At 49.9% G+C, this 27,831-nt stretch overlaps 2 protein-coding genes across 4 annotated transcripts in view; one reads left to right on the top strand and one right to left on the bottom strand.

Moving 5' to 3' along the window:
• The window catches only part of LOC143955158 (adenine DNA glycosylase-like), a gene marked incomplete at its 3' end in the record, with an annotated part of 34,469 nt that extends 13,054 nt beyond the window's left edge, over window positions 1-21,415 (bottom strand). The window contains 8 exon segments of one of the 3 annotated variants that reach the window (XM_077465250.1): window positions 415-528; window positions 1,567-1,638; window positions 11,184-11,225; window positions 11,508-11,581; window positions 14,623-14,662; window positions 15,595-15,707; window positions 16,056-16,133; window positions 21,311-21,415. In XM_077465250.1, coding sequence (XP_077321376.1) covers window positions 415-528; window positions 1,567-1,638; window positions 11,184-11,225; window positions 11,508-11,581; window positions 14,623-14,662; window positions 15,595-15,707; window positions 16,056-16,131 — 531 coding nt within the window. 3 annotated transcript variants of the gene reach the window in all.
• A 56-nt stretch (window positions 21,416-21,471) lies between these two features.
• The window catches only part of LOC143955157 (target of EGR1 protein 1-like), a 26,212-nt gene continuing 19,852 nt past the window's right edge, over window positions 21,472-27,831 (top strand). The window contains exons 1-4 of the mRNA XM_077465249.1: window positions 21,472-21,518; window positions 22,422-22,538; window positions 22,719-22,759; window positions 24,174-24,270. Of these exons, the coding sequence (XP_077321375.1) occupies window positions 22,428-22,538; window positions 22,719-22,759; window positions 24,174-24,270 (249 nt within the window). The 5' untranslated portion in view covers window positions 21,472-21,518; window positions 22,422-22,427. The remainder of the gene's footprint in view (window positions 21,519-22,421; window positions 22,539-22,718; window positions 22,760-24,173; window positions 24,271-27,831) is intronic.

Below are 27,831 nucleotides of genomic sequence, written 5' to 3'. Positions count from 1 at the left end.
AGTGCGAGTGACCCCCTCCCCCCCCAGCCATCATCAACTGCCAATCTGCAGCAGCTGGAAGCATTAGAAAAGCCGGGCTGCAAATCAAAAGGCCACATGATCCATTATTAACGGTCATGTTCCCGGCATTGTGCGGTGGGCGCTCCTACGTAGGTCTTTCAAAGCGTTTAATATGGACGCCAGGCTCACTATACAGAGAAATGTGGACCGCTCAGAGTCTAGGCTGATGCTGTTATGTACACACAGGAGCTGGGAGGCAGTGTGTGCCATCAGTCTGAGGTCTGGCAGCCTTCACAATAAGAATTGGAAGCATCAGAGTCGTCCCCGGGGGCGTTTAACCATCTCTTGTCCAAAGAACCGCGGTGTCCCCAATCTTAGTAGCGGTCAGGGAAGAAACGACCTTCGTTTATTTACCTGTCCATAAGAGATAGACGCTATGGCTCCAGCGGTGTATCTGCCCACACCCGGCAGGAGGCGCTGCAAATCTTCTGCAGTGCGAGGAATCTTCCCTCCCAACTCCAGAACCACCTAGTGGCCAGACAGCAAATTACACATTAATGCAGTGAGGGCTGAGAGACATACAGTATGTGACAAAAGTAAGTACACCCCCCAGTGACATTTCTTCTCTCTTTTCATGTGACAACACTGAAGAAATGACACTTGTCTACAATGTAAAGTAGTGAGTGTACAGCTTGTATAACAGTGTAAATTTCCTGTCCCCTCAAATAACTGTCTAAACCGCTGGCAACAAAAGTCAGTACACCCCTAAGTGAAAATCTCCAAATTGGGCCCAAAGTGTCAATATTTTGTGTGGCCGCCATTATTTTCCAGCACTGCCTTCACCCTCTTGGGAATGAAAAGATTTACACAAATGTGACTGAGGGGTGTACTTTCTTTTGTAAGATACTGTACGTCACACAATGTCAACGAATAATCGCAGATATTACATGTTCTGTTGTATTCAAATGAGAAATACAGACACAAAAAAACTTTTTTTCCATTTTGAATGCAGTAAAAGGAGGGTTATAACCCATGTCAGGTGTCCCATCGGGGAGATTTCCCTTCACTTCCTGTCCCATAACCCAAACAGGAAGTGAGAGGAAATCCCTCCAAAGTGAGGAAATCCCTGGTTGTCACTCATCTCTATAATATGAATATAAAATATATGGGATAGTATGACCAGTCAGCGCCCCCTCTAGAAAATATCAGGTTGTTCCTTATTCACTTTTATAATGTTATTTTTTGGTGACCCCATAAATATACACTGAGGCTCCATTGACATTTGTAAGATCCCAACGTTGCACAACTCTGGATGGGTGCGACTTGCAAAGACAACAAATTTCTCAGTGTGTGTATATAGGTGGTCTGATTTCCCATGATGCATCTGAGGCCCATTACCAGGCTGAGATATATAGCTGACATACATGTCACAGAGTTCACTGAATGGGCGGGGGGGGGGGGGGGGCGTCCTGATTTTTATACACCTGTGATATGGGGACAGAAAACTGGATAAACTTCCCGGGAATATTTCTAATAAACGACAAATGAGAGGATATCAACAAACACCTTCCGTGCTCCTTCCTGCAGCCGCCTACCGCGTGAATAATAACCCAGTCCGGACCACTTCTCATTCACCTCCTGGGGGAAGAAACAGAAGAATAATGAGAAAACCCTTTCTTTCCGGTATGCAAATTAGTTGGTTTGCTAAGCCACACCCAAAATATCCCACCATCCTATCCGAAGTCTATACAATGTGCATACTGGGGGTGGGATATACAGGATAGACCAATGTGTATACTGGGGGTGGGATATCCAGGATAGACCAATGTGTATACTGGGGGTGGGATATCCAGGATAGACCAATGTGTGTACTGGGGGTGGGATATACAGGATAGACCAATGTGTGTGCTGGGGGTGGGATATCCAGGATAGACCAATGTGTGTGCTGGGGGTGAGATATACAGGATAGACCAGTGTGTGTGCTGGGGGTGAGATATACAGGATAGACCAATGTGTGTGTTGGGGGTGGGATATACAGGATAGACCAATGTGTGTGTTGGGGGTGAGATATACAGGATAGACCAGTGTGTGTGCTGGGGGTGGGATATACAGGATAGACCAATGTGTTTGCTGGGGGTGGGATATCCAGGATGGACCAATGTGTATACTGGGGGTGGGATATACAGGATAGACCAGTGTGTGTGCGGGGGGTGGGATATCCAGGATAGACCAATGTGTATACTGGGGGTGGGATATCCAGGATAGACCAATGTGTATACTGGGGGTGGGATATACAGGATAGACCAATGTGCGTGTGCTGGGGGTGGGATATACAGGATAGACCAATGTGTGTGTTGGGGGTGGGATATACAGGATAGACCAATGTGTGTGCTGGGGGTGGGATATCCAGGATGGACCAATGTGTATACTGGGGGTGGGATATACGGGATAGACCAATGTGTGTGTTGGGGGTGGGATATACAGGATAGACCAATGTGTGTGTGCGGGGGTGGGATATACAGGATAGACCAATGTGTGTATACTGGGGGTGGAATATACAGGATAGACCAATGTGTGTGTTGGGGGGTGGGATATACAGGATAGACCAATGTGTGTGTGCTGGGGGTGGGATATACAGGATAGACCAATGTGTGTGTGCTGGGGGTGGGATATACAGGATAGACCAATGTGTGTGTGCGGGGGTGGGATATACAGGATAGACCAATGTGTGTGTGCGGGGGTGGGATATACAGGATAGACCAATGTGTGTGTGCTGGGGGTGGGATATACAGGATAGACCAATGTGTGTGTGTGCTGGGGGTGGTATATACAGGATAGACCAATGTGTGTGCGCTGGGGGTGGGATATACAGGATAGACCAATGTGTGTACTGGGGGTGGGATATACAGGATAGACCAATGTGTATACTGGGGGTGGGATATACAGGATAGACCAATGTGTGTGTTGGGGGTGGGATATACAGGATAGACCAGTGTGTGTGCTGGGGGTGGGATATACAGGATAGACCAATGTGTGCTGGGGGTGGGATATACAGGATAGACCAATGTGTGCTGGGGGTGGGATATACAGGATAGACCCATGTGTGCTGGGGGTGGGATATACAGGATAGACCAATGTGTGTGTGCTGGGGGTGGGATATACAGGATAGACCAATGTGTGTGCGGGGGTGGGATATACAGGATAGACCAATGTGTGTGCGGGGGTGGGATATACAGGATAGACCAATGTGTGCGCTGGGGGTGGGATATACAGGATAGACCAATGTGTGTGTGCTGGGGGTGGGATATACAGCATAGACCAATGTGTGTGCTGGGGGTGGGATATACAGCATAGACCAATGTGTGCGCTGGGGGTGGGATATACAGGATAGACCAATGTGTGTGTGCTGGGGGTGGGATATACAGGATAGACCAATGTGTGTACTGGGGGTGGGATATACAGCATAGACCAATGTGTGTGTGCTGGGGGTGGGATATACAGGATAGACCAATGTGTGTGTGCTGGGGTGGGATATACAGCATAGACCAATGTGTGTGTGCTGGGGGTGGGATATACAGGATAGACCAATGTGTGTGTGCTGGGGGTGGGATATACAGCATAGACCAATGTGTGTGTGCTGGGGGTGGGATATACAGGATAGACCAATGTGTGTGTGCTGGGGGTGGGATATACAGGATAGACCAATGTGTGTGTGCTGGGGGTGGGATATACAGGATAGACCAATGTGTGTGCTGGGGGTGGGATATACAGGATAGACCAATGTGTGTGCGCTGTGGGTGGGATATACAGCATAGACCAATGTGTGTGCGCTGTGGGTGGGATATACAGCATAGACCAATGTGTGTGTGCTGGGGGTGGGATATACAGGATAGACCAATGTGTGTGTACTGGGGGTGGGATATACAGGATAGACCAATGTGTGTGCTGGGGGTGGGATATACAGGATAGACCAATGTGTGTGTACTGGGGGTGAGATATACAGGATAGACCAATGTGTGTGTACTGGGGGTGGGATATACAGGATAGACCAATGTGTGTGTACTGGGGGTGGGATATACAGGATAGAGCAATGTGTGTGCTGGGGGTGGGATATACAGGATAGAGCGGGGGCTCTGTGTGATTCGGCCAGCGATCCTCCTGACAGTTTCCTGGCTGATCACTTCTGGCAGAAGTAGTGCGGCTTTTTTTTTTTTACTGAAGTGATCAGCCAGGAAAGCGCCGGCCCAGTCCGCCGGCTTCACACTCACCCTCCATTAATTTCCACTCAACCAAATGTGGAAATTTTGTGGGCAGGAGTCTCCTGTATATCCCACCTCCCAGCATGCAAATTATATAGCAAGTCATAAAAACTAGACGTGTGTCCGAACCTCCAACACTCTCTTACCCTCCCTGTGTGTACAATGTGTGTCCGAACCTCCAACACTCTCTTACCCTCCCTGTGTGTACAATGTGTGTCCGAACCTCCAACACTCACTTACCCTTCCTGTGTGTACAATGTGTGTCCGAACCTCCAACACTCTCTTACCCTCTCTGTGTGTACAATGTGTGTCCGAACCTCCAACACTCTCTTACCCTCCCTGTGTGTACAATGTGTGTCCGAACCTCCAACACTCACTTACCCTTCCTGTGTGTACAATGTGTGTCCGAACCTCCAACACTCTCTTACCCTCTCTGTGTGTACAATGTGTGTCCGAACCTCCAACACTCACTTACCCTTCCTGTGTGTACAATGTGTGTCCCAACCTCCAACACTCTTACCCTCCCTGTGTGTACAATGTGTGTCCGAACCTCCAACACTCTCTTACACTCCCTGTGTGTACAATGTGTGTCCGAACCTCCAACACTCTCTTACCCTCTCTGTGTGTACAATGTGTGTCCCAACCTCCAACACTCTCTTACACTCCCTGTGTGTACAATGTGTGTCTGAACCTCCAACACTCTCTTACCCTCCCTGTGTGTACAATGTGTGTCCGAACCTCCAACACTCTCTTACCCTCTCTGTGTGTACAATGTGTGTCCGAACCTCCAACACTCACTTACCCTCCCTGTGTGTACAATGTGTGTCCGAACCTCCAACACTCTCTTACACTCCCTGTGTGTACAATGTGTGTCCGAACCTCCAACACTCTCTTACCCTCTCTGTGTGTACAATGTGTGTCCCAACCTCCAACACTCTCTTACCCTCCCTGTGTGTACAATGTGTGTCCCAACCTCCAACACTCTCTTACCCTCCCTGTGTGTACAATGTGTGTCCGAACCTCCAACACTCTCTTACCCTCTCTGTGTGTACAATGTGTGTCCCAACCTCCAACACTCTCTTACCCTCCCTGTGTGTACAATGTGTGTCCGAACCTCCAACACTCTCTTACACTCCCTGTGTGTACAATGTGTGTCTGAACCTCCAACACTCTCTTACCCTCCCTGTGTGTACAATGTGTGTCCGAACCTCCAACACTCTCTTACCCTCTCTGTGTGTACAATGTGTGTCCGAACCTCCAACACTCTCTTACCCTCCCTGTGTGTACAATGTGTGTCCGAACCTCCAACACTCTCTTACACTCCCTGTGTGTACAATGTGTGTCCGAACCTCCAACACTCTTACCCAACCTGTGTGTACAATGTGTGTCCGAACCTCCAACACTCTCTTACCCTCCCTGTGTGTACAATGTGTGTCCCAACCTCCAACACTCTTACCCTCCCTGTGTGTACAATGTGTGTCCCAACCTCCAACACTCTCTTACCCTCCCTGTGTGTACAATGTGTGTCCGAACCTCCAACACTCTCTTACACTCCCTGTGTGTACAATGTGTGTCTGAACCTCCAACACTCTCTTACACTCCCTGTGTGTACAATGTGTGTCCGAACCTCCAACACTCTCTTACCCTCTCTGTGTGTACAATGTGTGTCCGAACCTCCAACACTCTCTTACCCTCCCTGTGTGTACAATGTGTGTCCGAACCTCCAACACTCTCTTACACTCCCTGTGTGTACAATGTGTGTCCGAACCTCCAACACTCTTACCCAACCTGTGTGTACAATGTGTGTCCGAACCTCCAACACTCCTCTTACCCTCCCTGTGTGTACAATGTGTGTCCCAACCTCCAACACTCTTACCCTCCCTGTGTGTACAATGTGTGTCCGAACCTCCAACACTCTCTTACCCTCCCTGTGTGTACAATGTGTGTCCCAACCTCCAACACTCTCTTACCCTCCCTGTGTGTACAATGTGTGTCCGAACCTCCAACACTCTCTTACACTCCCTGTGTGTACAATGTGTGTCCGAACCTCCAACACTCTCTTACACTCCCTGTGTGTACAATGTGTGTCTGAACCTCCAACACTCTCTTACCCTCCCTGTGTGTACAATGTGTGTCCGAACCTCCAACACTCTCTTACACTCCCTGTGTGTACAGTGTGTGTCCGAACCTCCAACACTCTTACCCAACCTGTGTGTACAATGTGTGTCCGAACCTCCAACACTCTCTTACCCTCCCTGTGTGTACAATGTGTGTCCCAACCTCCAACACTCTTACCCTCCCTGTGTGTACAATGTGTGTCCCAACCTCCAACACTCTCTTACCCTCCCTGTGTGTACAATGTGTGTCCGAACCTCCAACACTCTCTTACACTCCCTGTGTGTACAATGTGTGTCTGAACCTCCAACACTCTCTTACCCTCCCTGTGTGTACAATGTGTGTCCGAACCTCCAACACTCTCTTACCCTCCCTGTGTGTACAATGTGTGTCCCAACCTCCAACACTCTCTTACCCACCCTGTGTGTACAATGTGTGTCCGAACCTCCAACACTCTCTTACACTCCCTGTGTGTACAATGTGTGTCCGAACCTCAAACACTCTCTTACACTCCCTGTGTGTACAATGTGTGTCCGAACCTCCAACACTCTCTTACCCTCCCTGTGTGTACAATGTGTGTCCGAACCTCCAACACTCTCTTACCCTCCCTGTGTGTACAATGTGTGTCCGAACCTCCAACACTCTCTTACCCTCCCTGTGTGTACAATGTGTGTCCGAACCTCCAACACTCTTACCCAACCTGTGTGTACAATGTGTGTCCGAACCTCCAACACTCTCTTACCCTCCCTGTGTGTACAATGTGTGTCCGAACCCTCCAACACTCTCTTACCCACCCTGTGTGTACAATGTGTGTCCGAACCTCCAACACTCTCTTACACTCCCTGTGTGTACAATGTGTGTCCGAACCTCAAACACTCTCTTACACTCCCTGTGTGTACAATGTGTGTCCGAACCTCCAACACTCTCTTACACTCCCTGTGTGTACAATGTGTGTCCGAACCTCCAACACTCTCTTACCCTCCCTGTGTGTACAATGTGTGTCCGAACCTCCAACACTCTCTTACCCTCCCTGTGTGTACAATGTGTGTCCGAACCTCCAACACTCTCTTACCCTCCCTGTGTGTACAATGTGTGTCCGAACCTCCGACACTCTCTTACACTCTCTGTGTGTACAATGTGTGTCCGAACCTCCAACACTCTCTTACACTCTCTGTGTGTACAATGTGTGTCCGAACCTCCAACACTCTCTTACACTCTCTGTGTGTACAATGTGTGTCCGAACCTCCAACACTCTCTAAGGCCGCGTACACACGGGCGGACTGTTCGCCCAACTTTGTCCGCTGAACAGTGTTTGGGCGGACAGTCCGCTCGTGTGTGGGCTTTCAGCGGACAGTTTCAGCGGACAGTTGGACGGACAAGGTTTTTCGGAATTTCCGAAAAACTGTCCGCTGAAACCTTGTTTGAGCGAACAGTCCGCCCGTGTGTAGGCTTGTTCGTCAAACAAAGTTGCGCGCATGCTCAGAAAGGATTTTCACGCCGAAAGCTATAATGCAGTGTATAGGACGTCGTATTTTTCGTCCCGTCGTACGTGCCGTTCACGTCATCGCGCACGTTTTAAGCAAACTGTTCGTCCGTCGTGTGTGGCCATGTCCGTCCATGCTAAGTTTGAGCGGACTGTTTGCCGAAACTGTTGGACGGACAAAGTTGGGCGAACAGTCCGCGCGTGTGTACGCGGCCTTACACTCTCTGTGTGTACAATGTGTGTCCGAACCTCCAACACTCTCTTACACTCCCTGTGTGTACAATGTGTGTCCGAACCTCAAACACTCTCTTACCCTCCTTGTGTGTACAATGTGTGTCCGAACCTCCAACACTCTCTTACACTCTCTGTGTGTACAATGTGTGTCCGAACCTCCAACACTCTCTTACACTCCCTGTGTGTACAATGTGTGTCCGAACCTCCAACACTCTCTTACACTCCCTGTGTGTACAATGTGTGTCCGAACCTCAAACACTCTCTTACCCTCCTTGTGTGTACAATGTGTGTCCGAACCTCCAACACTCTCTTACACTCTCTGTGTGTACAATGTGTGTCCGAACCTCCAACACTCTCTTACACTCTCTGTGTGTACAATGTGTGTCCGAACCTCCAACACTCTCTTACACTCCCTGTGTGTACAATGTGTGTCCGAACCTCCAACACTCTCTTACCCTCCCTGTGTGTACAATGTGTGTCCGAACCTCCGACACTCTCTTACACTCTCTGTGTGTACAATGTGTGTCCGAACCTCCGACACTCTCTTACCCTCCCTGTGTGTACAATGTGTGTCCGAACCTCCAACACTCTCTTACCCTCCCTGTGTGTACAATGTGTGTCCCAACCTCCAACACTCTTACCCTCCCTGTGTGTACAATGTGTGTCCCAACCTCCAACACTCTCTTACCCTCCCTGTGTGTACAATGTGTGTCCGAACCTCCAACACTCTCTTACACTCCCTGTGTGTACAATGTGTGTCTGAACCTCCAACACTCTCTTACCCTCCCTGTGTGTACAATGTGTGTCCGAACCTCCAACACTCTCTTACCCTCCCTGTGTGTACAATGTGTGTCCCAACCTCCAACACTCTCTTACCCACCCTGTGTGTACAATGTGTGTCCGAACCTCCAACACTCTCTTACACTCCCTGTGTGTACAATGTGTGTCCGAACCTCAAACACTCTCTTACACTCCCTGTGTGTACAATGTGTGTCCGAACCTCCAACACTCTCTTACCCTCCCTGTGTGTACAATGTGTGTCCGAACCTCCAACACTCTCTTACCCTCCCTGTGTGTACAATGTGTGTCCGAACCTCCAACACTCTCTTACCCTCCCTGTGTGTACAATGTGTGTCCGAACCTCCAACACTCTTACCCAACCTGTGTGTACAATGTGTGTCCGAACCTCCAACACTCTCTTACCCTCCCTGTGTGTACAATGTGTGTCCGAACCTCCAACACTCTCTTACCCACCCTGTGTGTACAATGTGTGTCCGAACCTCCAACACTCTCTTACACTCCCTGTGTGTACAATGTGTGTCCGAACCTCAAACACTCTCTTACACTCCCTGTGTGTACAATGTGTGTCCGAACCTCCAACACTCTCTTACACTCCCTGTGTGTACAATGTGTGTCCGAACCTCCAACACTCTCTTACCCTCCCTGTGTGTACAATGTGTGTCCGAACCTCCAACACTCTCTTACCCTCCCTGTGTGTACAATGTGTGTCCGAACCTCCAACACTCTCTTACCCTCCCTGTGTGTACAATGTGTGTCCGAACCTCCGACACTCTCTTACACTCTCTGTGTGTACAATGTGTGTCCGAACCTCCAACACTCTCTTACACTCTCTGTGTGTACAATGTGTGTCCGAACCTCCAACACTCTCTTACACTCTCTGTGTGTACAATGTGTGTCCGAACCTCCAACACTCTCTAAGGCCGCGTACACACGGGCGGACTGTTCGCCCAACTTTGTCCGCTGAACAGTGTTTGGGCGGACAGTCCGCTCGTGTGTGGGCTTTCAGCGGACAGTTTCAGCGGACAGTTGGACGGACAAGGTTTTTCGGAATTTCCGAAAAACTGTCCGCTGAAACCTTGTTTGAGCGAACAGTCCGCCCGTGTGTAGGCTTGTTCGTCAAACAAAGTTGCGCGCATGCTCAGAAAGGATTTTCACGCCGAAAGCTATAATGCAGTGTATAGGACGTCGTATTTTTCGTCCCGTCGTACGTGCCGTTCACGTCATCGCGCACGTTTTAAGCAAACTGTTCGTCCGTCGTGTGTGGCCATGTCCGTCCATGCTAAGTTTGAGCGGACTGTTTGCCGAAACTGTTGGACGGACAAAGTTGGGCGAACAGTCCGCGCGTGTGTACGCGGCCTTACACTCTCTGTGTGTACAATGTGTGTCCGAACCTCCAACACTCTCTTACACTCCCTGTGTGTACAATGTGTGTCCGAACCTCAAACACTCTCTTACCCTCCTTGTGTGTACAATGTGTGTCCGAACCTCCAACACTCTCTTACACTCTCTGTGTGTACAATGTGTGTCCGAACCTCCAACACTCTCTTACACTCCCTGTGTGTACAATGTGTGTCCGAACCTCCAACACTCTCTTACACTCCCTGTGTGTACAATGTGTGTCCGAACCTCAAACACTCTCTTACCCTCCTTGTGTGTACAATGTGTGTCCGAACCTCCAACACTCTCTTACACTCTCTGTGTGTACAATGTGTGTCCGAACCTCCAACACTCTCTTACACTCTCTGTGTGTACAATGTGTGTCCGAACCTCCAACACTCTCTTACACTCCCTGTGTGTACAATGTGTGTCCGAACCTCCAACACTCTCTTACCCTCCCTGTGTGTACAATGTGTGTCCGAACCTCCGACACTCTCTTACACTCTCTGTGTGTACAATGTGTGTCCGAACCTCCGACACTCTCTTACCCTCCCTGTGTGTACAATGTGTGTCCGAACCTCCGACACTCTCTTACCCTCCCTGTGTGTACAATGTGTGTCCCAACCTCCAACACTCTCTTACACTCCCTGTGTGTACAATGTGCTTGAACCTCCAACACTCTCTTACACTCTCTGTGTGTACAATGTGTGTATGGGGTCTTCTGTTCCCACCATCTCTGCCCTCGAATATTGGATGCACCACTACAACCCCCTTGGAACGCTCCTCCCCCACATTCTGACACTTCTTCAGCACTGTGTCCCCGACATTGCCCATCACACAACGGGGACGCGATTTCCAGCTCCTGTACAGAACAATTGTCAGTAGATTTCGGAGATTGAGAGGAATGGAGTCACCTCCAGGGAGGCCCCGGCCAGGTCCTGTACGGTCCGCCATGTCTGCGGGGATAAGAAGAAGATCACATGAGATCAGTGCAGAGACCTGGGATGAGCGGGAGATCCGGCCCACCGCTACATCACCGGCTTCCGGGTATAATTATCAAAGCTTCACCGAAGAAGACGAAGCTGGAAGCTGATTGGCTGCCATGCAGGGATGCACCAAATCCCCCCCCCCCCCAATTATTATTTTATTATAAAGAAGATCAATAACAATGACTATAAAATCGTCAATGACCGGCCTTAATGGCGCCCCTCCCCCCCCCACCCCGCCAACCAGCTCACCTTCATCCAATTCTTGTAATAATCGATAACGGTGGACACCTGAGTCTGCTGCAGCATCACCTCCGACACCCACACTGCGAGGGGGAGGAGACAAAAACAGCCAATCGTCACAATGAGACAAAACAATCGCCCAACTTCACCGTACATCCTAATATTTATGGGGCGTGTTGGGGCGTGTATGACCGCCAACCGATCTCCCAGATCCGATGGGATCGTTATACCAGCTCTATGCCACACCCGATACTGCGAGATTATATATAGAAAATAGAGAGAGATGATACAGTGCCTGGAAAAAGTATTCATACCCCTTGATATTCCCCACATTTTGTTACAATCAAAAACGTAAATGTATTTTATTGGGATTTTATGTGATGGACCAACACAAAGTGTCACATGATTGTGAAGTGGAATGAAAATGATAAATGATACAAATAAATATGTGAAAAGTGTGGGGGAGGGGCATTTGTATGGCGCCCCCCTTTACTCTGATACCCCTAACTAAAATCTAGAGGAACCGATTGCCTTCAGAAGTCACCTAATTAGTAAATAGAGTCCACCTGTGTGTCACTTAATCTCAGTATAAAGACAGCTGTTCTGTGAAGCCCCCAGAGGTTTGTTATGCCGCTTACATGCTCCATCGGACATTCCGATCATGTGTGGGCTAATCCGATCGTTTTTCGTAAAAAAGATCCGATGGACCTAGAAATAGAAGATGTTTCAAATCTGTGCGACGGACTCAATTCCTATCGGGAAAAGCGTTTGTCTGTGTGCTGATCCGACTGACTAAATACGACACAAGGGCAGCCATTGGCTACTGGCTATTGAACTTCCTTATTTAGTCCCGTCTTACGTCAATAAACGAATGAACGGACTTACTGCATTCGTTCGGAAAGTCCGTCAGAACTCCGCCGAAAGTCTATCGGACCTAGCCTGCCGGAAAGTCCGGTCGTGTGTACGTGGCATTAGAGAACTTTAGTGAACAAACAGCATCATGAAGGCCAAGGAACACACCAGACAGGTCAGGGATAAAGTTGTGGAGAAGTATAAAGCAGGGTTCGGTTATAATAAAATCTCCCAAGCTTTGACCATCTCACGGAGCTCTGTTCAATCCATCATCGGAAAATGGAAAGAGTATGGGCACAACCGCAAACCTACCAAGACACGGCCGTCCACCTAAACTGACCGGGCCGGGCAAGGAGAGCCTTCATCAGAGAAGAGCCAAGAGGTCCATGGTAACTCTGGAGGAGCTGCAGAGATCCACAGCTCAGGGGGGAGAATCTGTCCACAGGACAACTATTAGTCGTCTCTCCACAAATCTGCCCTTTATGGAAGAGTGACAAGAAGAAAGACATTGGAGGAAGAAAGTCATAAGAAGTCCTGTTTGTAGTTTGTGAGAAGCCATGTGGGGGAGGGGGCAGCAAACATGTGGAAGAAGGTGATCTGGTCAGAGGAGACCAAAATTCTACTTTATGGCCTAAAACCAAAACGCTATGTGTGGGGAAAACTAACACCGCCCATCCCCCGAACACACCATCCCCACCGTGAGACATGGTGGTGGCAGCATCATGTGGTGGGGATGGTTTTCTTCAGCAGGGACAGGGAAGCTGGTCAGAGTTGATGGGAAGATGGATGGAGACAAATACAGGACAATCTTAGAAGAAAACCTGTTAGAGTCTGCAAAAGACTTGAGACCGGGGCGGAGGTTCCCCTTCCAGCAGGACAACGACCCGAAACATCCAGCCAGAGCTACAATGGAATGGTTTACATCAAAGCATATTCATGTGTTAGAATGGCCCAGTCACAGTCCAGACCTAAATCCCATTGAGAATCTGTGGCAAGACTTGAAAATTGCTGATCACAGACGCTCTCCATCCAATCTGACAGAGCGCGAGATATTTTACAAAGAAGAAGAATGGGCAGAAATGTCCTCTCTAGATGGGCAAAGCTGGTAGAGACACCCCCAAAAAGACTTGTAGAGAAAGGGGGTTCTACAAAGTATTGACTCCGGGGGGCGCCATACAAATGCCCCTCCCCCACACTTTTCACATATTTATTTGTATCATTTATCATTTTCCTTCCACTTCACAATTATGTGACACTTTGTGTTGGTCCATCACATAAAATCCCAAGACACAAGTGGATGAATGATACATATACAGTATATATATATAAAATAAAAGATATATATTGTATACTGCATGAACAGTGGTGGCTAGTGCTCCATCAGCCGGGGGGGGGGGGGGGGGGGGGGTTGGTGACGGACAGACCTGACCACAAACATCCCTCCTCCCCATCACTCCAGCCCACACCATATATACACATTATGTGACAAAAGTAAGTACACCCCTCAGTGACTTTTCTCCTCTCTTTTCCTGTGACAACACTGAAGAAATGACACTTGTCTACAATGTAAAGTAGTGAGTGTACAGCTTGTATAACAGTGTAAATTTCCTGTCCCCTCAAAATAACTCAACACACAGCCATTCATGTCTAAACCGCTGGCAACAAAAGTCAGTACACCCCTAAGGCCCCTTTCACACTGGGACGGTGCGGGAATGGACGGTAAAGCGCCGCTATTATTAGTAAAATATTATACTAGTATTATATTATTATAATATTATTTACCATCATTTTAGCGGCGGTCTGCAGCCGCTAGCGGGCAAAAAAGGGTTACAACCACCCGCAAAGCGCCGCTGCAGCCGTGCTGCCCCATTTATGTCAATGGGTAGGAGCGGTGAAAACACGTCTCCTTTCACCGCTCCAAAGATGCGGCTAGCAGGACTTTTTTCACCGTCCTGCCAGCGCACCGCTCCAGTGTCAGAGCCCCTCTGACTTTCACACTGGAGTGAAAGGGGCCGGATTTTTGCAGGCGCTACACAGGCGCTATTTTTAGCACTGTAGCGCCTGAAAACCACCCCAGTGTGAAAGGGGCCTTAGGGAAAATCTCCAAATTGCCCATTTTCCCTCCCCGGTGTCATGTGACTTGTTAGTGTTACAAGGTCTCAGGTGTGTTACATTTACACTGTTATACAAGCTGTACACTCACTACAAGTGTCATTTCTTCACATGAAAAGAGAGAAGAAAAGATTTACACAAATCCCACCAAAAGTCTCACCTGAATACGCCCGGCGATCCGGATCCATCTCCTCGCTGGCCTGTAATCACAGAATTACAGATATTAATGGAAGATTTTGTAACCCCCAAATCTATTTTTCAGCATGTTCACCGTATACAGTTCTCTTAACTCCTCCCCTGGCCCCTCCCCTTCAGTCTTGCACAGGTGTACAGGACCCTCCCCTTCAGTCTTGCACAGGTCCAGCGGCTCCTCCCCTTCAGTCTTGCACAGGTCCACCAGCTCCTCCCCTTCAGTCTTGCACAGGTGTAGCGGCTCCTCCCCCCTTCAGTCTTGTACAGGTGTAGCGGCTCCTCCCCCTTCAGTCTTGCACAGGTGTAGCGGCTCTTCTCCTGGACTGAAATGTCTTCCTCTGATATCACCGCACACTGTGAGCTTCTCACCATGTGCATTAGAAGCTGCAGCAAGTCAGATAGAGCCCCGCCCCATTTCCTGGAGGACATCCAGCATCATCTAGCTCTTTCCCCCCCCCCACCATGACTGTCCCTGGCCCCACCCCTTTCATTCTTCTGATTTCAGTTCTTCTAATCATAGAGGATCAGCATCACATGTGGGCGTTACCTATGCAAATACAGCCTGCCTAGGAACGCCCACTTCTCCAGACTGACACCCACCCCTCAAGGCACGTTGCTAGTCACATAGCTCCTCCCAAAAGCCCGCCCACCTTCACAATTACATTGATGCATTGACCTATTGGAATGCTGGACCGGCGGGATTAAAGCTTCGCCTCCTAGAAAGCTCAGCGATCGCACGGTCTCATTACAGAATAGAAGGACAATAAAAACAGGAAGTGCTTGTTACACCATCAGGGGGGAGGGGCTGGGGGGTAAATCTGGGTCACACATGTACATACACTTTAAATGGGATGAATGTATATTGGGTGGGGGGAGGGGCACTTCTGTTGCTCATGTTACAGTGATGAGAAATAAGCAGAAGATCTCCCGCAGTACCCACCAGTCTCCTCCAGGGGAGGTCCCTCTTATGGCCGTCATACCAGGCCAGGAGGTCCTTCCGGAGGATCTCCACTTCCGGGGGGCTGAAGAAGTGATTCCGCGGGATTGGAGAGTCTGCAAAGACAACGAACATCAAGTCAGACGGAGCCCCGCCTCCTTTCCTGGCCGGAGAACATCCCAGCATCATCTAGCCCTTTCCTCCCGAGCCTAACTCTTCCTGGCTCCGCCCCTTCCATTCATTGCATTTCAGTTCTTCCAATCATGGAGGCTCAGCATCACACGTGGGTGTTACCTATGCAAATATAGTCTGCCCAGGAACACCCACCCACCTATCAAGGCACTGTGATAATTGCATAACTCCTCCCAAGAGCCCGCCCACTCCGACCCCAGAGGGCTTTTGAGAGGAGCGCTGCCCAGTGTGACGCCCCCAATTTCATAGGCCGACACCCCTCCCCCACCTACCTGATTTGTTAGTTGGGGGTTTCTGTTCTTTCCTTGGGATTTTCCTCGAAGAATGTCCGACCGCCGATCGCCCCATCGCTGGAGGAAGAGAACATTTCATTACTAACACCCCGAAGAGACATCACACCCCGCCGAGACATCCCACCCCACCCCCGCAGAGACATCCCACCCCGCCCCCGCAGAGACATCACACCCCCGAAGAGACATCCCACCCCGCCGAGACATCCCGCCCCGCAGAGACATCCCGCCCTGAAGAGACATCCCACCCCGCAGAGACATCCCACCCCGCAGAGACATCCCACCCCGCAGAGACATCACACCCCGCCCCCGCAGAGACATCCCACCCCGCCCCCGCAGAGACATCCCACCCACCCCCGCAGAGACATCCCGCCCCGCAGAGACATCCCGCCCCGCAGAGACATCCCGCCCCGCAGAGACATCACACCCCGCAGAGACATCCCACCCCGCAGAGACATCCCACCCCGCAGAGACATCACACCCACCCCGCAGAGACATCCCGCCCCGCAGAGACATCCCGCCCCGCAGAGACATCCCACCCCCGCAGAGACATCCCACCCCGCAGAGACATCCCACCCCGCAGAGACATCCCACCCACCCCCGCAGAGACATCACACCCACCCCGCAGAGACATCCCGCCCCGCAGAGACATCCCGCCCCGCAGAGACATCCCACCCCCGCAGAGACATCCCACCCCCGCAGAGACATCCCACCCCGCAGAGACATCCCACCCCGCAGAGACATCCCACCCCGCAGAGACATCCCACCCACCCCCGCAGAGACATCACACCCACCCCGCAGAGACATCACACCCCGCCCCCGCAGAGACATCCCACCCACCCCCGCCGAGACATCACACCCCGCCGAGACATCCCACCCACCCCCGCAGAGACATCCCACCCACCCCCGCCGAGACATCACACCCCGCCGAGACATCCCACCCCCGCAGAGACATCCCACCCACCCCGCAGAGACATCCCACCCCGCAGAGACATCACACCCCGCCCCCGCAGAGACATCACACCCACCCCCGCAGAGACATCCCACCCCGCAGAGACATCCCACCCACCCCCGCAGAGACATCCCACCCACCCCGCAGAGACATCACACCCCGCCCCCGCAGAGACATCCCACACCCGCAGAGACATCCCACACCCGCAGAGACATCACACACACCCTGCAGAGACATCACACACACCCCGCAGAGACATCCCACACACCCCGCAGAGACATCCCACACACCCCGCAGAGACATCCCACCCCGCAGAGACATCACACACACCCCGCAGAGACATCACACACACCCCGCAGAGACATCACACCCACCCCGCAGAGACATCACACTCACACTCTGCAGAGACATCCCACACACCCCGCAGAGACATCACACACACCCCGCAGAGACATCACACACACCCCGCAGAGACATCACACCCACCCCGCAGAGACATCACACTCACACTCTGCAGAGACATCCCACACACCCCGCAGAGACATCCCACACACCCCGCAGAGACATCACACACACCCCGCAGAGACATCCCACACACCCCGCAGAGACATCCCACACACCCCGCAGAGACATCCCACACACCCCGCAGAGACATCACACCCCGCAGAGACATCACACCCCGTAGAGACAGCAAGTGGAGTTTACAGCTCAGTCCAGTGCTGAGTTAAATCTATTCACTGATCCTCAGGATCACCGCTCTTCACTGCTTCATATACTGACACCTTTATGTGATGGACCAACACAAAGTGTCACATAATTGTGAAGTGGAAGGAAAATGATAAATGATACAAATAAATATGTGAAAAGTGTGGGGGGGAGGGGCATTTGTATGGCGCCCCCCGGAGTCAATACTTTGTAGAACCCCCTTTCTCTACAAGTCTTTTTGGGGGTGTCTCTACCAGCTTTGCCCATCTAGAGAGGACATTTCTGCCCATTCTTCTTCTTTGTAAAATATCTCAAGCTCTGTCAGATTGGATGGAGAGCGTCTGTGATCAGCAATTTTCAAGTCTTGCCACAGATTCTCAATGGGATTTAGGTCTGGACTGTGACTGGGCCATTCTAACACATGAATATGCTTTGATGTAAACCATTCCATTGTAGCTCTGGCTGGATGTTTCGGGTCGTTGTCCTGCTGGAAGGGGAACCTCCGCCCCGGTCTCAAGTCTTCTGCCGACTCTAACAGGTTTTCTTCTAAGATTGTCCTGTATTTGTCTCCATCCATCTTCCCATCAACTCTGACCAGCTTCCCTGTCCCTGCTGAAGAAAACCATCCCCACCACATGATGCTGCCACCACCATGTCTCACGGTGGGGATGGTGTGTTCGGGGGATGGGCGGTGTTAGTTTCCCCCACACATAGCATTTTACTTTTAGGCCATAAAGTAGAATTTTGGTCTCCTCTGACCAGATCACCTTCTTCCACATGTTTGCTGCCCCCTCCCCCACATGGCTTCTCACAAACTACAAACAGGACTTCTTATGACTTTCTTTCTCCAATGTCTTTCTTCTTGTCACTCTTCCATAAAGGGCAGATTTGTGGAGAGACGACTAATAGTTGTCCTGTGGACAGATTCTCCCCCCTGAGCTGTGGATCTCTGCAGCTCCTCCAGAGTTACCATGGACCTCTTGGCTCTTCTCTGATGAATGCTCTCCTTGCCCGGCCCGGTCAGTTTAGGTGGACGGCCATGTCTTGGTAGGTTGGCAGTTGTGCCCATACTCTTTCCATTTTCCGATGATGGATTGAACAGAGCTCCGTGAGATGGTCAAAGCTTGGGAGATTTTAGTATAACCCAACCCTGCTTTATACTTCTCCACAACTTCATCCCTGACCTGTCTGCTGTGTTCCTTGGCCTTCATGATGCTGTTTGTTCACTAAGGTTCTCTAACAAACCTCTGAGGGCTTCACAGAACAGCTGTATTTATACTGAGATTAAATGACACACAGGTGGACTCTATTTACTAATTAGGTAACTTGTGAAGGCAATTGGTTCCCCTAGATGTTAGTTAGGGGTATCAGAGTAAAGGGGGCACCATACAAATGCCCCTCCCCCCCACACTTTTCACAGATTTATTTGTATCATTTTCCTTCCACTTCACAATTATGTGACACTTTGTGTTGGTTCCTCACCTAAAATCCCAATAAATACATTTATGTTTTTGGTTGTAACAAAATGTGGGGAATTTCAAGGGGTATGAATACTTTTTCAAAGCCTTGTAGACGGACGAAGGGAGGGAAGGACAGAGTATAGATGACCCGGGACAAGCGCGCAGAGCTCCTCCCCCACATCTCTGACCCGGGACAAGAGTGCAGAGCTCCTCCCCCACATCTCTGACCCGGGACAAGAGTGCAGAGCTCCTCCCACACATCTCTGACCCGGGACAAGAGTGCAGAGCTCCTCCCCCACATCTCTGACCCGGGACAAGAGTGCAGAGCTCCTCCCACACATCTCTGACCCGGGACAAGAGTGCAGAGCTCCTCCCCCACATCTCTGACCCGGGACAAGAGTGCAGAGCTCCTCCCCCACATCTCTGACCCGGGACAAGAGTGCAGAGCTCCTCCCACACATCTCTGACCCGGGACAAGAGTGCAGAGCTCCTCCCACACATCTCTGACCCGGGACAAGAGTGCAGAGCTCCTCCCCCACATCTCTGACCCGGGACAAGAGTGCAGAGCTCCTCCCACACATCTCTGACCCGGGACAAGAGTGCAGAGCTCCTCCCACACATCTCTGACCCGGGACAAGAGTGCAGAGCTCCTCCCCCACATCTCTGACCCGGGACAAGAGTGCAGAGCTCCTCCCCCACATCTCTGACCCGGGACAAGAGTGCAGAGCTCCTCCCCCACATCTCTGACCCGGGACAAGAGTGCAGAGCTCCTCCCACACATCTCTGACCCGGGACAAGAGTGCAGAGCTCCTCCCACACATCTCTGACCCGGGACAAGCGTGCAGAGCTCCTCCCCCACATCTCTGACCCGGGACAAGCGTGCAGAGCTCCTCCCCCACATCTCTGACCCGGGACAAGCGTGCAGAGCTCCTCCCACACATCTCTGACCCGGGACAAGCGCGCAGAGCTCCTCCCACACATCTCTGACCCGGGACAAGCGCGCAGAGCTCCTCCCACACATCTCTGACCCGGGACAAGCGTGCAGAGCTCCTCCCCCACATCTCTGACCCGGGACAAGCGTGCAGAGCTCCTCCCACACATCTCTGACCCGGGACAAGCATGCAGAGCTCCTCCCCCACATCTCTGACCCGGGACAAGCGCGCAGAGCTGCTCCCACACATCTCTGACCCGGGACAAGCGTGCAGAGCTCCTCCCACACATCTCTGACCCGGGACAAGCGCGCAGAGCTCCTCCCACACATCTCTGACCCGGGACAAGAGTGCAGAGCTCCTCCCACACATCTCTGACCCGGGACAAGCGTGCAGAGCTCCTCCCCCACATCTCTGACCCGGGACAAGCGTGCAGCAAGTGAAGGATGAGCTCAGATCATTGCCAGAGGCGCAGACATTATAACGTGGGCGGAGCTCTCAGTAATAATGATAATGGTGGGCGGAGCTCTCAGTAATAATGATAATGGTGGGCGGAGCTCTCAGTAATGATGATCATGGTGGGCGGAGATCTCAGTAATGATAATAATAGTGGGCGGAGTTCTCAGTAATAATAATGATGGGGCGGAGCTCTCAGTAATGATAATAATAGTGGGCGGAGTTCTCAGTAATAATAATGATGGGGCGGAGCTCTCAGTAATGATAATAATAGTAGGCGGAGTTCTCAGTAATAATAATGATGGGGCGGAGCTCTCAGTAATAATGATGACGGTGGGCGGAGTTCTCAGTAATAATAATGATGGGGCGGAGCTCTCAGTAATGATAATAATAGTGGGCGGAGTTCTCAGTAATAATAATGATGGGGCGGAGCTCTCAGTAATAATGATGACGGTGGGCGGAGTTCTCAGTAATAATAATGATGGGGCGGAGCTCTCAGAAATAATAATAATGATGGGGCGGAGCTCTCAGAAATAATAATGATGATGGGGCGGAGCTCTCAGTAATGATAATAATAGTAGGCGGAGTTCTCAGTAATAATAATGATGGGGCGGAGCTCTCAGTAATAATGATGACGGTGGGCGGAGTTCTCAGTAATAATGATGATGGGGCGGAGCTATGATTAATAATGATGGAATATTGCGCTCGGATAGAAGGTTTCCCTCCACTACTCACCTCTCCTCGCCACCAGTCACGCCCCTCTTTCTCCTGACAGCAGATTGGCTCTAGTAGTTGTAGTGGGGGGCGGGGTCACATCATGCGGGGATTCCCTCCTCCAATCCAGAGCCCGCGTAGAATATGTGGGCGGGAAGTAGTCACGTCGGGGAGACGTCATCAGATCGCGCCGGAAGTAGAGGAGGAGGAAGGCTCCAGTAGTCGGCATGTGATTATTATTTATATGAATTATTTTCTTCTGTTGTTTGATGAATGTGTCATTTCCCCGGGGGGGAGGGGAGAGCTCATTGTATGTTGTATAGAGGGGGGCGGGGCAGATTTGAGAGAACTACAAGTCTCAGCACACCTCCCATCACAGGCTTAGTGCAGTAACTGGAGGACTACAACCCCCAGCATGCCAGCCAGGCCCAATGATGTGACTGTCTTTCTGTGGCGGGTCCCTGGTGCGGGGGTCACACAGATCTGCCCTCAGTGGGGCTCCACCAATAATCAGAATGATTTGCTCCCCCCCCCCCCCAGTGATGTTTATACACAATATCTGCAGAGACCTCAGCACGGCGGGGGAGGGGGATATCGTTTGGGGGTGGGGATATTGGCGGATGGGGGATATTGGTGGGGGTGGGGATATTTGTGGTGGCGGGGGCTATCGGCGGGGGATGGGGGATATTGGCGGGGGATTCTGGTGGTGGTGGGGATATTTGTGGTGGCGGGGTATGGGGGATATTGGTGGGGGATGGGGGATATTGGTGATGGTGGGGATATTTGTGGTGGCAGGGGCTATTGGCGGGGGATGGGGGATATTGGCGGGGGATGGGGGATATTGGCGGGGGATGGGGGATATTGGCGGGGGATGGGGGATATTGGTGGGGGTGGGGATATTGGCGGGGGATGGGGATATTGGTGGGGGATTCTGGTGGTGGTGGGGATATTTGTGGTGGCAGGGGCTATCGGCGGGGGATGGGGGATTTTGGCTCTCTGTCCGGCCATGACGGGTTTTCTGAGGGCTGGTGAGATCAGGGAGGCACCCAGTGGAATCCTGTACAGGGATTGGTCAGTGTCAGTATTATACGTATAAAGCTTTTTTTGTCCCGATGTTTTTGCCTCCTGTCAGGTGAAGATGGCGACTCTGAGGGTTCCCGTCGTCGACATCTATAATGACAATTTCTCGGAGATGTGGCCCTCCGTTCTGCTGGCACTGAAGACGTCCACATTTATTGCCGTTGACACGGTGAGTGATGGGAGGAATCCGAGTTCCATCTTCTCATCAGTGAGCAGGCGAGGAGATGAGTGGATGTGGGTGGGTGGGGGGGGGATGAGTGGATGTGGGGGGGCGGGGTCTCTTAAAATGCCAACCTTCTGTGAGGGGGGAGAGTTGATAAGTGACATTTGTGTTTTGTGTCCCCCACAGGAGCTGAGCGGGTTGGGATCTCGGAAGAGTTTACTAAACCAGTACGTAGCTTCAGATTACATTGTATGGGAGGAAAGATACTTTCCATGTAGACGTGTTTTCTGTGTGATATTTCTACATTGATGGAAGAAGAAGGTTTTACGTTTCCTCTTATTATTGGGCTGATGGAAGTTTCTCTAGGAAAGGGAAGTGAACTTTGAATTCTTTTGTGTACTTTTACCCAGCATGCCCCCCGATCTGAGATCCATGTCATAGAGAGAGCCGTGACTTCTACCCACCAACAACTAATCCCCATCACTGTCTAGCAATACACTGCGACAGCTTACAGTGTTATTACCCCCCCCCCCCAGCCTTTTGTAAAATGACAGGTGGGGGGGGGCACTGTTGTTCTGGGAGGACATCATATGACGTCCTCCCAGGATAGAGCCTCAGGTGTGCCCCATGGGCCGGGCTCTGGGGAGATCTGTCACCCGCCGGTACCATGTGATCCCTGTGACCAATCAAAGCAGATCACATGACCATTGTACACATTGAAAGGCTTTGCATGCCATTCGTTGTGTACTGAGAAGTACAGGGTTATTATGGTAACATAGTATTGCTCTGGTCACTGTATGTAAATAAAAAAAAAAAAAAAAAAAAGTCCCCCCCCCCCTCGTATTCACAAAGCATCAGGCCGGCTGCTCAGCGTGGGACCTGGAAAAGAAGTGGAGATCGCTGTAGTAGCTTCTCCTTCAGTGCATTGCTACGTATTGTAACTATATAGTTCCATTGGAAGAAAACGGGAATCGTGTAACAATAGACCGCGCCTGAAAGTCTTTAACAGACTAAAAGTTGGCAGACGAATCGCCATTATTGGGATTTACCGTATCTATCAGCGTTTAACACGCGCCCCAAGTTTAGGAGGGAATCTAAAAGAAAAAAAACTTACATTTAAATGCCCATCAATGCGGCCTCATCAGTGTCATTTGTAGCCTTGTCAGTGTCATTTTAAAAATGGTGCTGCCGAGATGCAGAGCGGATGTCCTGTGTATCTCGGCGGCTTTTGGCTTTCCGAAAGCTGCTGAGAACGGGCGAAAACGGCCGAAAATACCTGAAAGCCGCCGAGAGCGGCACAGAAGGTTAGGAAAGGAGGGGGATCACGCACCCCCATCACGTACCCCCGATTTCTCCCTGATTTTAGGGGGAAAAAGGTGCGTGTTATACGCCGATAAATACGGTACATAAAATTTTAGAGCATCTCCTATAATATTTAGGAAGACGCAGCAGTTTTGTTCGCTTTCTGTTGCTGCTACAAAACAAAAAAGAATTAGGATGTGTATAGAACTCAATGCTGCCTTATGTTTGCTGGTGATCTGTATACAGACTGGATCTCCGCTGTGATTGGCTGGTGATAGACCTGATAGGGTATGTACAGTGTGACTCCCAGTAATGGAGGTGTATCTGGCTCTGTTGTAGGTGTATTGAGGAACGTTACAAGGCGATCTGTCATGCTGCCCGGACGCGTTCCGTCATCTCCCTGGGAATCGCCTGCTTTAAAGAGCTGCCAGAAAAGGTGAGCAGTGATTGGTGGAATGTGTGTTTATATTTTTCATCATCCGAAGATCTTATCTCATGGATCAGCTGGATTCACTGAGAGTGTATTGTATGGAAAAAGAGAATTAAAAAAAAAAAAAGTGATTGCAGCAGTTCTCATTTCCCGTTCACACCGAGCGCATGTGTTATGTGTTTTTGCCACGAATTTGTACAGGTCAAAAGGTCACCAGTGTAAAAAGCAGAAAAACATCCAAATCTGTCCAAAAAAAAAAAAAAAAGTTCCAGAACTTGTTTGAGCTTCAGGCGTTTGGAACTGAGATGTGAACCGTTTCCATAGAGGAGAATTGATTTTTTTTCTCCTCCAGCATTTTGTAGCTGTGTGAATGGGGCCTAAAGCCCAACTCCTACCAGCCCTCTTCCGTGGGGCGCCCGGCCCGCTCCCGTGGGGCGCCCGGCCCGCTCCCGTGGGGCGCCCGGCCCTCTTCCATGGGACACCCCGCACAAAAAAAAGACTATAGTGTATTAGAGCTGCATGATTCTGGATAAAAGGAGAATCATAATTTTTTTTTTTTTTTGCTTACAATAAATATCATGGAGTTGATTTGCTAAAGGCGAATCCACAATGCACTACAAGTGCAGTATCAAAATGAGGGGAAGCTCTGCTGATTTCTATCATCCAATCATGTAGAAGCAAAAATGCTGTTTTTTATTTTCCCTGCACGTCCCCCTCGGATCTCCAGCGACTGAACTTCCAAATACATTTGCAGTGCACTTGTAGTCGGTGTTAATTTGGTCGACTAAAACATTTTAATCAGCTAAACAAATATTATTTTAGTCAACTGAAATGCGACTAAAACTAAATTTTAAATTTGACTTCAAAATGAACACTGGTCTGCAGTGCATGTTCATATCTCAATGCCATAATACATAACATTCGATTTTTCACTCCAGCCGTATATAACGAGTTTGAAAATTGTAGAGAATTGTTAACTAATACATTACAATTGAATTACACCCATTCGATTTTGGACAACTAAAAGGAGTTTTAGTCGACTAAATACGACTAAAACATTTGCAGAAGACTAAAGACTAAAATGTCATTTTAGTCCTAAGACTAAAACAAATCAAAATTTGCTGCCAAAATTAACACTGCTTGTAGTGCAGAGTGGATTTGCCTTTAGTGAATGAACCCCCCACGATTCTCGGGGCGTAACCTCATCCTTCACATTATACAAAAAAAATTGGGCTAATTTTACTGATTGTTTTTAATTCGCTGACGTGTATTTCAAAGATTGCAACAACCGCCATTTTATTCCCTAGGGCAGTGATGGCGAACCTTGGCACCCCAGATGTTTTGGAACTACATTTCCCATGATGCTCATGCACTCTGCAGTGTAGTGGAGCATCATGGGAAATGTAGTTCCAAAACATCTGGGGTGCCAAGGTTCGCCATCACTGTCCTAGGGTCTCTGCTAAAATATATCTCTCTCTCTCTCTCTCTCTCTCTCAATGGGCACTCACCTGTCCCGGGTTCCAGCGAGGCCGATCGCTCGGCTGCTGCCGCCACCATTCTAGGTGAGGGAATCAGGAAGTGAAGCGAATCGGCTTCACTTCCCGGTTCCCTACTGCGCATGTGCGAATCGCGCAGCGCAATAGAAAATCTCTGCACTGTCACTGGGACCCGTGTGTGTCCCAGCAGACAGCGCGGCAGGACAGGAAATGGCATAGACTCCCTCGGGAGTCTATGCCCGGAAGTGGGTGTAAATACCTGTCTTTGACAGGTATCTCCACCCCCCTCCCCCCTGAAAGGTGTCAATTGTGACACCGGAGGGGGGGAGGGATCCGATCAGCGGAGGTTCCACTTTAGGGTGGAATCCCGCTTTAAGCCTTGTACACACGATCGGGTTTTCGGCAGAGAATTGTGTGATGACAGACTGTTTTGTTTGCCTAAAATCCGACCGTTAGTACGTTCCATCAGACAATTGTTGTCCAACTTTTGGCCAACAAATGTTGGATGGCAGGCTAGTAAATTTGCGTCTGTACACAAGTCTGTCACACAAGTCCAAAGTACAAACACGCACGCTCGGAATCAATGCTTGCCTATCATGACATTAGCAGAAGTTGCCCAAAGGGTGCTGCCTGTAAGAAGGATCAGGTGGCTGAACTGCAGCTAGGATTGTTCTTCCGATGCACAGAATCACCGGCTGTAAAAGATGATATCTGGATGATGCCGGCAGCTGCACCCTCCATTCCGATATCTCCGCTCAGAGTCAATGACGTCATTTGATATCCTTGTGCTGGAAGTGGTAAATGTGTAAACCACAAATGTCAGAAATGGATTTGGTCCTAAAGTAAATCTTCCTTTTATTACGTGAGTCTCATCATAGATGGCTGGGTCCTTGTAGGGCGGCTATGCAGAGTGGAGATGGAGGAGACGGACCCCTCCCCTGAGCATCTTCATGTACTGCACACAGGAGGGGGATACCCCACTACAGTAAAACCTCAGTTTGAGAGCATTTTGCAAGACAAGCAACATTTTTTTTAAAATAAAGTTTGACTTGATATACAAGTAATTGAGTATAAAAGAGAAAAGGGCGCCTCTAAGTGTAGTGGTATGGTTACATTTAATGAAGATGCACCATATCGCTACACTTGGAGGCGCCCTCTCCTCACTTTTATACCCTGGAGCTCCTGCTGGATTTCGCTTCTAATACCCTTGTGGAGGATTCTATTTGTGGACGGACATTTTATGGTTACACAACCAATCACATCGCTATAATCTTTTTATATGGACTATAAACTGAAGGACCTATCAATAAATGGTTGTGGAACGAATCGGCTGAGTTTCCATTATTTCTTAAGGGGAAATTAGCTTTGATATACGAGTGCTTTGGATTACAAGCATGTTTGCGGAAGGAGTTCTGCTCGCAATCCGAGGTTTTACTGTATACAGAATGGACATCTTTGTCCTCCTCGCGGCCCCTCTAAAGCTCTGGAATCTTCCATAATATCGCCCTCGTGACCTGTAATGACTTTTCCTCTTCAGTGGTTTGTGATCTGCGATGTCTGTTGGAGGAGATGTTACACAACGGAGACCGTTAGTCAGAATTTCTACACTTTGAATAACGTCCCTAAGCCGGGCTGCAGATCATCGTCTTCTGTATCTTCCCAGCTGTTTGATTCTGGATTATCCATCATTGGCCAGATTGTGGAATGTTCCGGGAGTGAACCCCCTCCCCTCCCCCTCCCCCCAGAATTGGGTGTTAATGTGGATGTGAATATATATACAGTAACACTGCGCAGTAATCAACAAAAGGAAAAAAAACTGAGATAAAGGCTGCCAACACGCTAAAACTGGGATCTTTTTAGCTTGTAAAAACGTCAAAAGTGTAAAGTGTAAGCGCCAAGCATATGTGACTAGAACTCTGAAGAAAGTGGCTCAAAGTGACAAAACTTCAAAAAAACGAATGTGTACATATAACTATAACAAATGAATATGACATGACCCCAACTGTGGGGATAAACCACAACATATAAAGAAAACAAAGTAATAAATGTATAGGCAATAGAGTCCATATAT

Source organism: Lithobates pipiens, unplaced genomic scaffold, assembly GCF_037356315.1.
Source record: "Lithobates pipiens isolate NorthernLeopardFrog02 unplaced genomic scaffold, aLitPip1_a1.2 Scaffold_339, whole genome shotgun sequence".
Lineage (NCBI taxonomy): Eukaryota > Metazoa > Chordata > Amphibia > Anura > Ranidae > Lithobates > Lithobates pipiens.
Note: the sequence above shows the minus strand (reverse complement) of the source record. Positions and strands in the feature narration are given on the sequence as shown.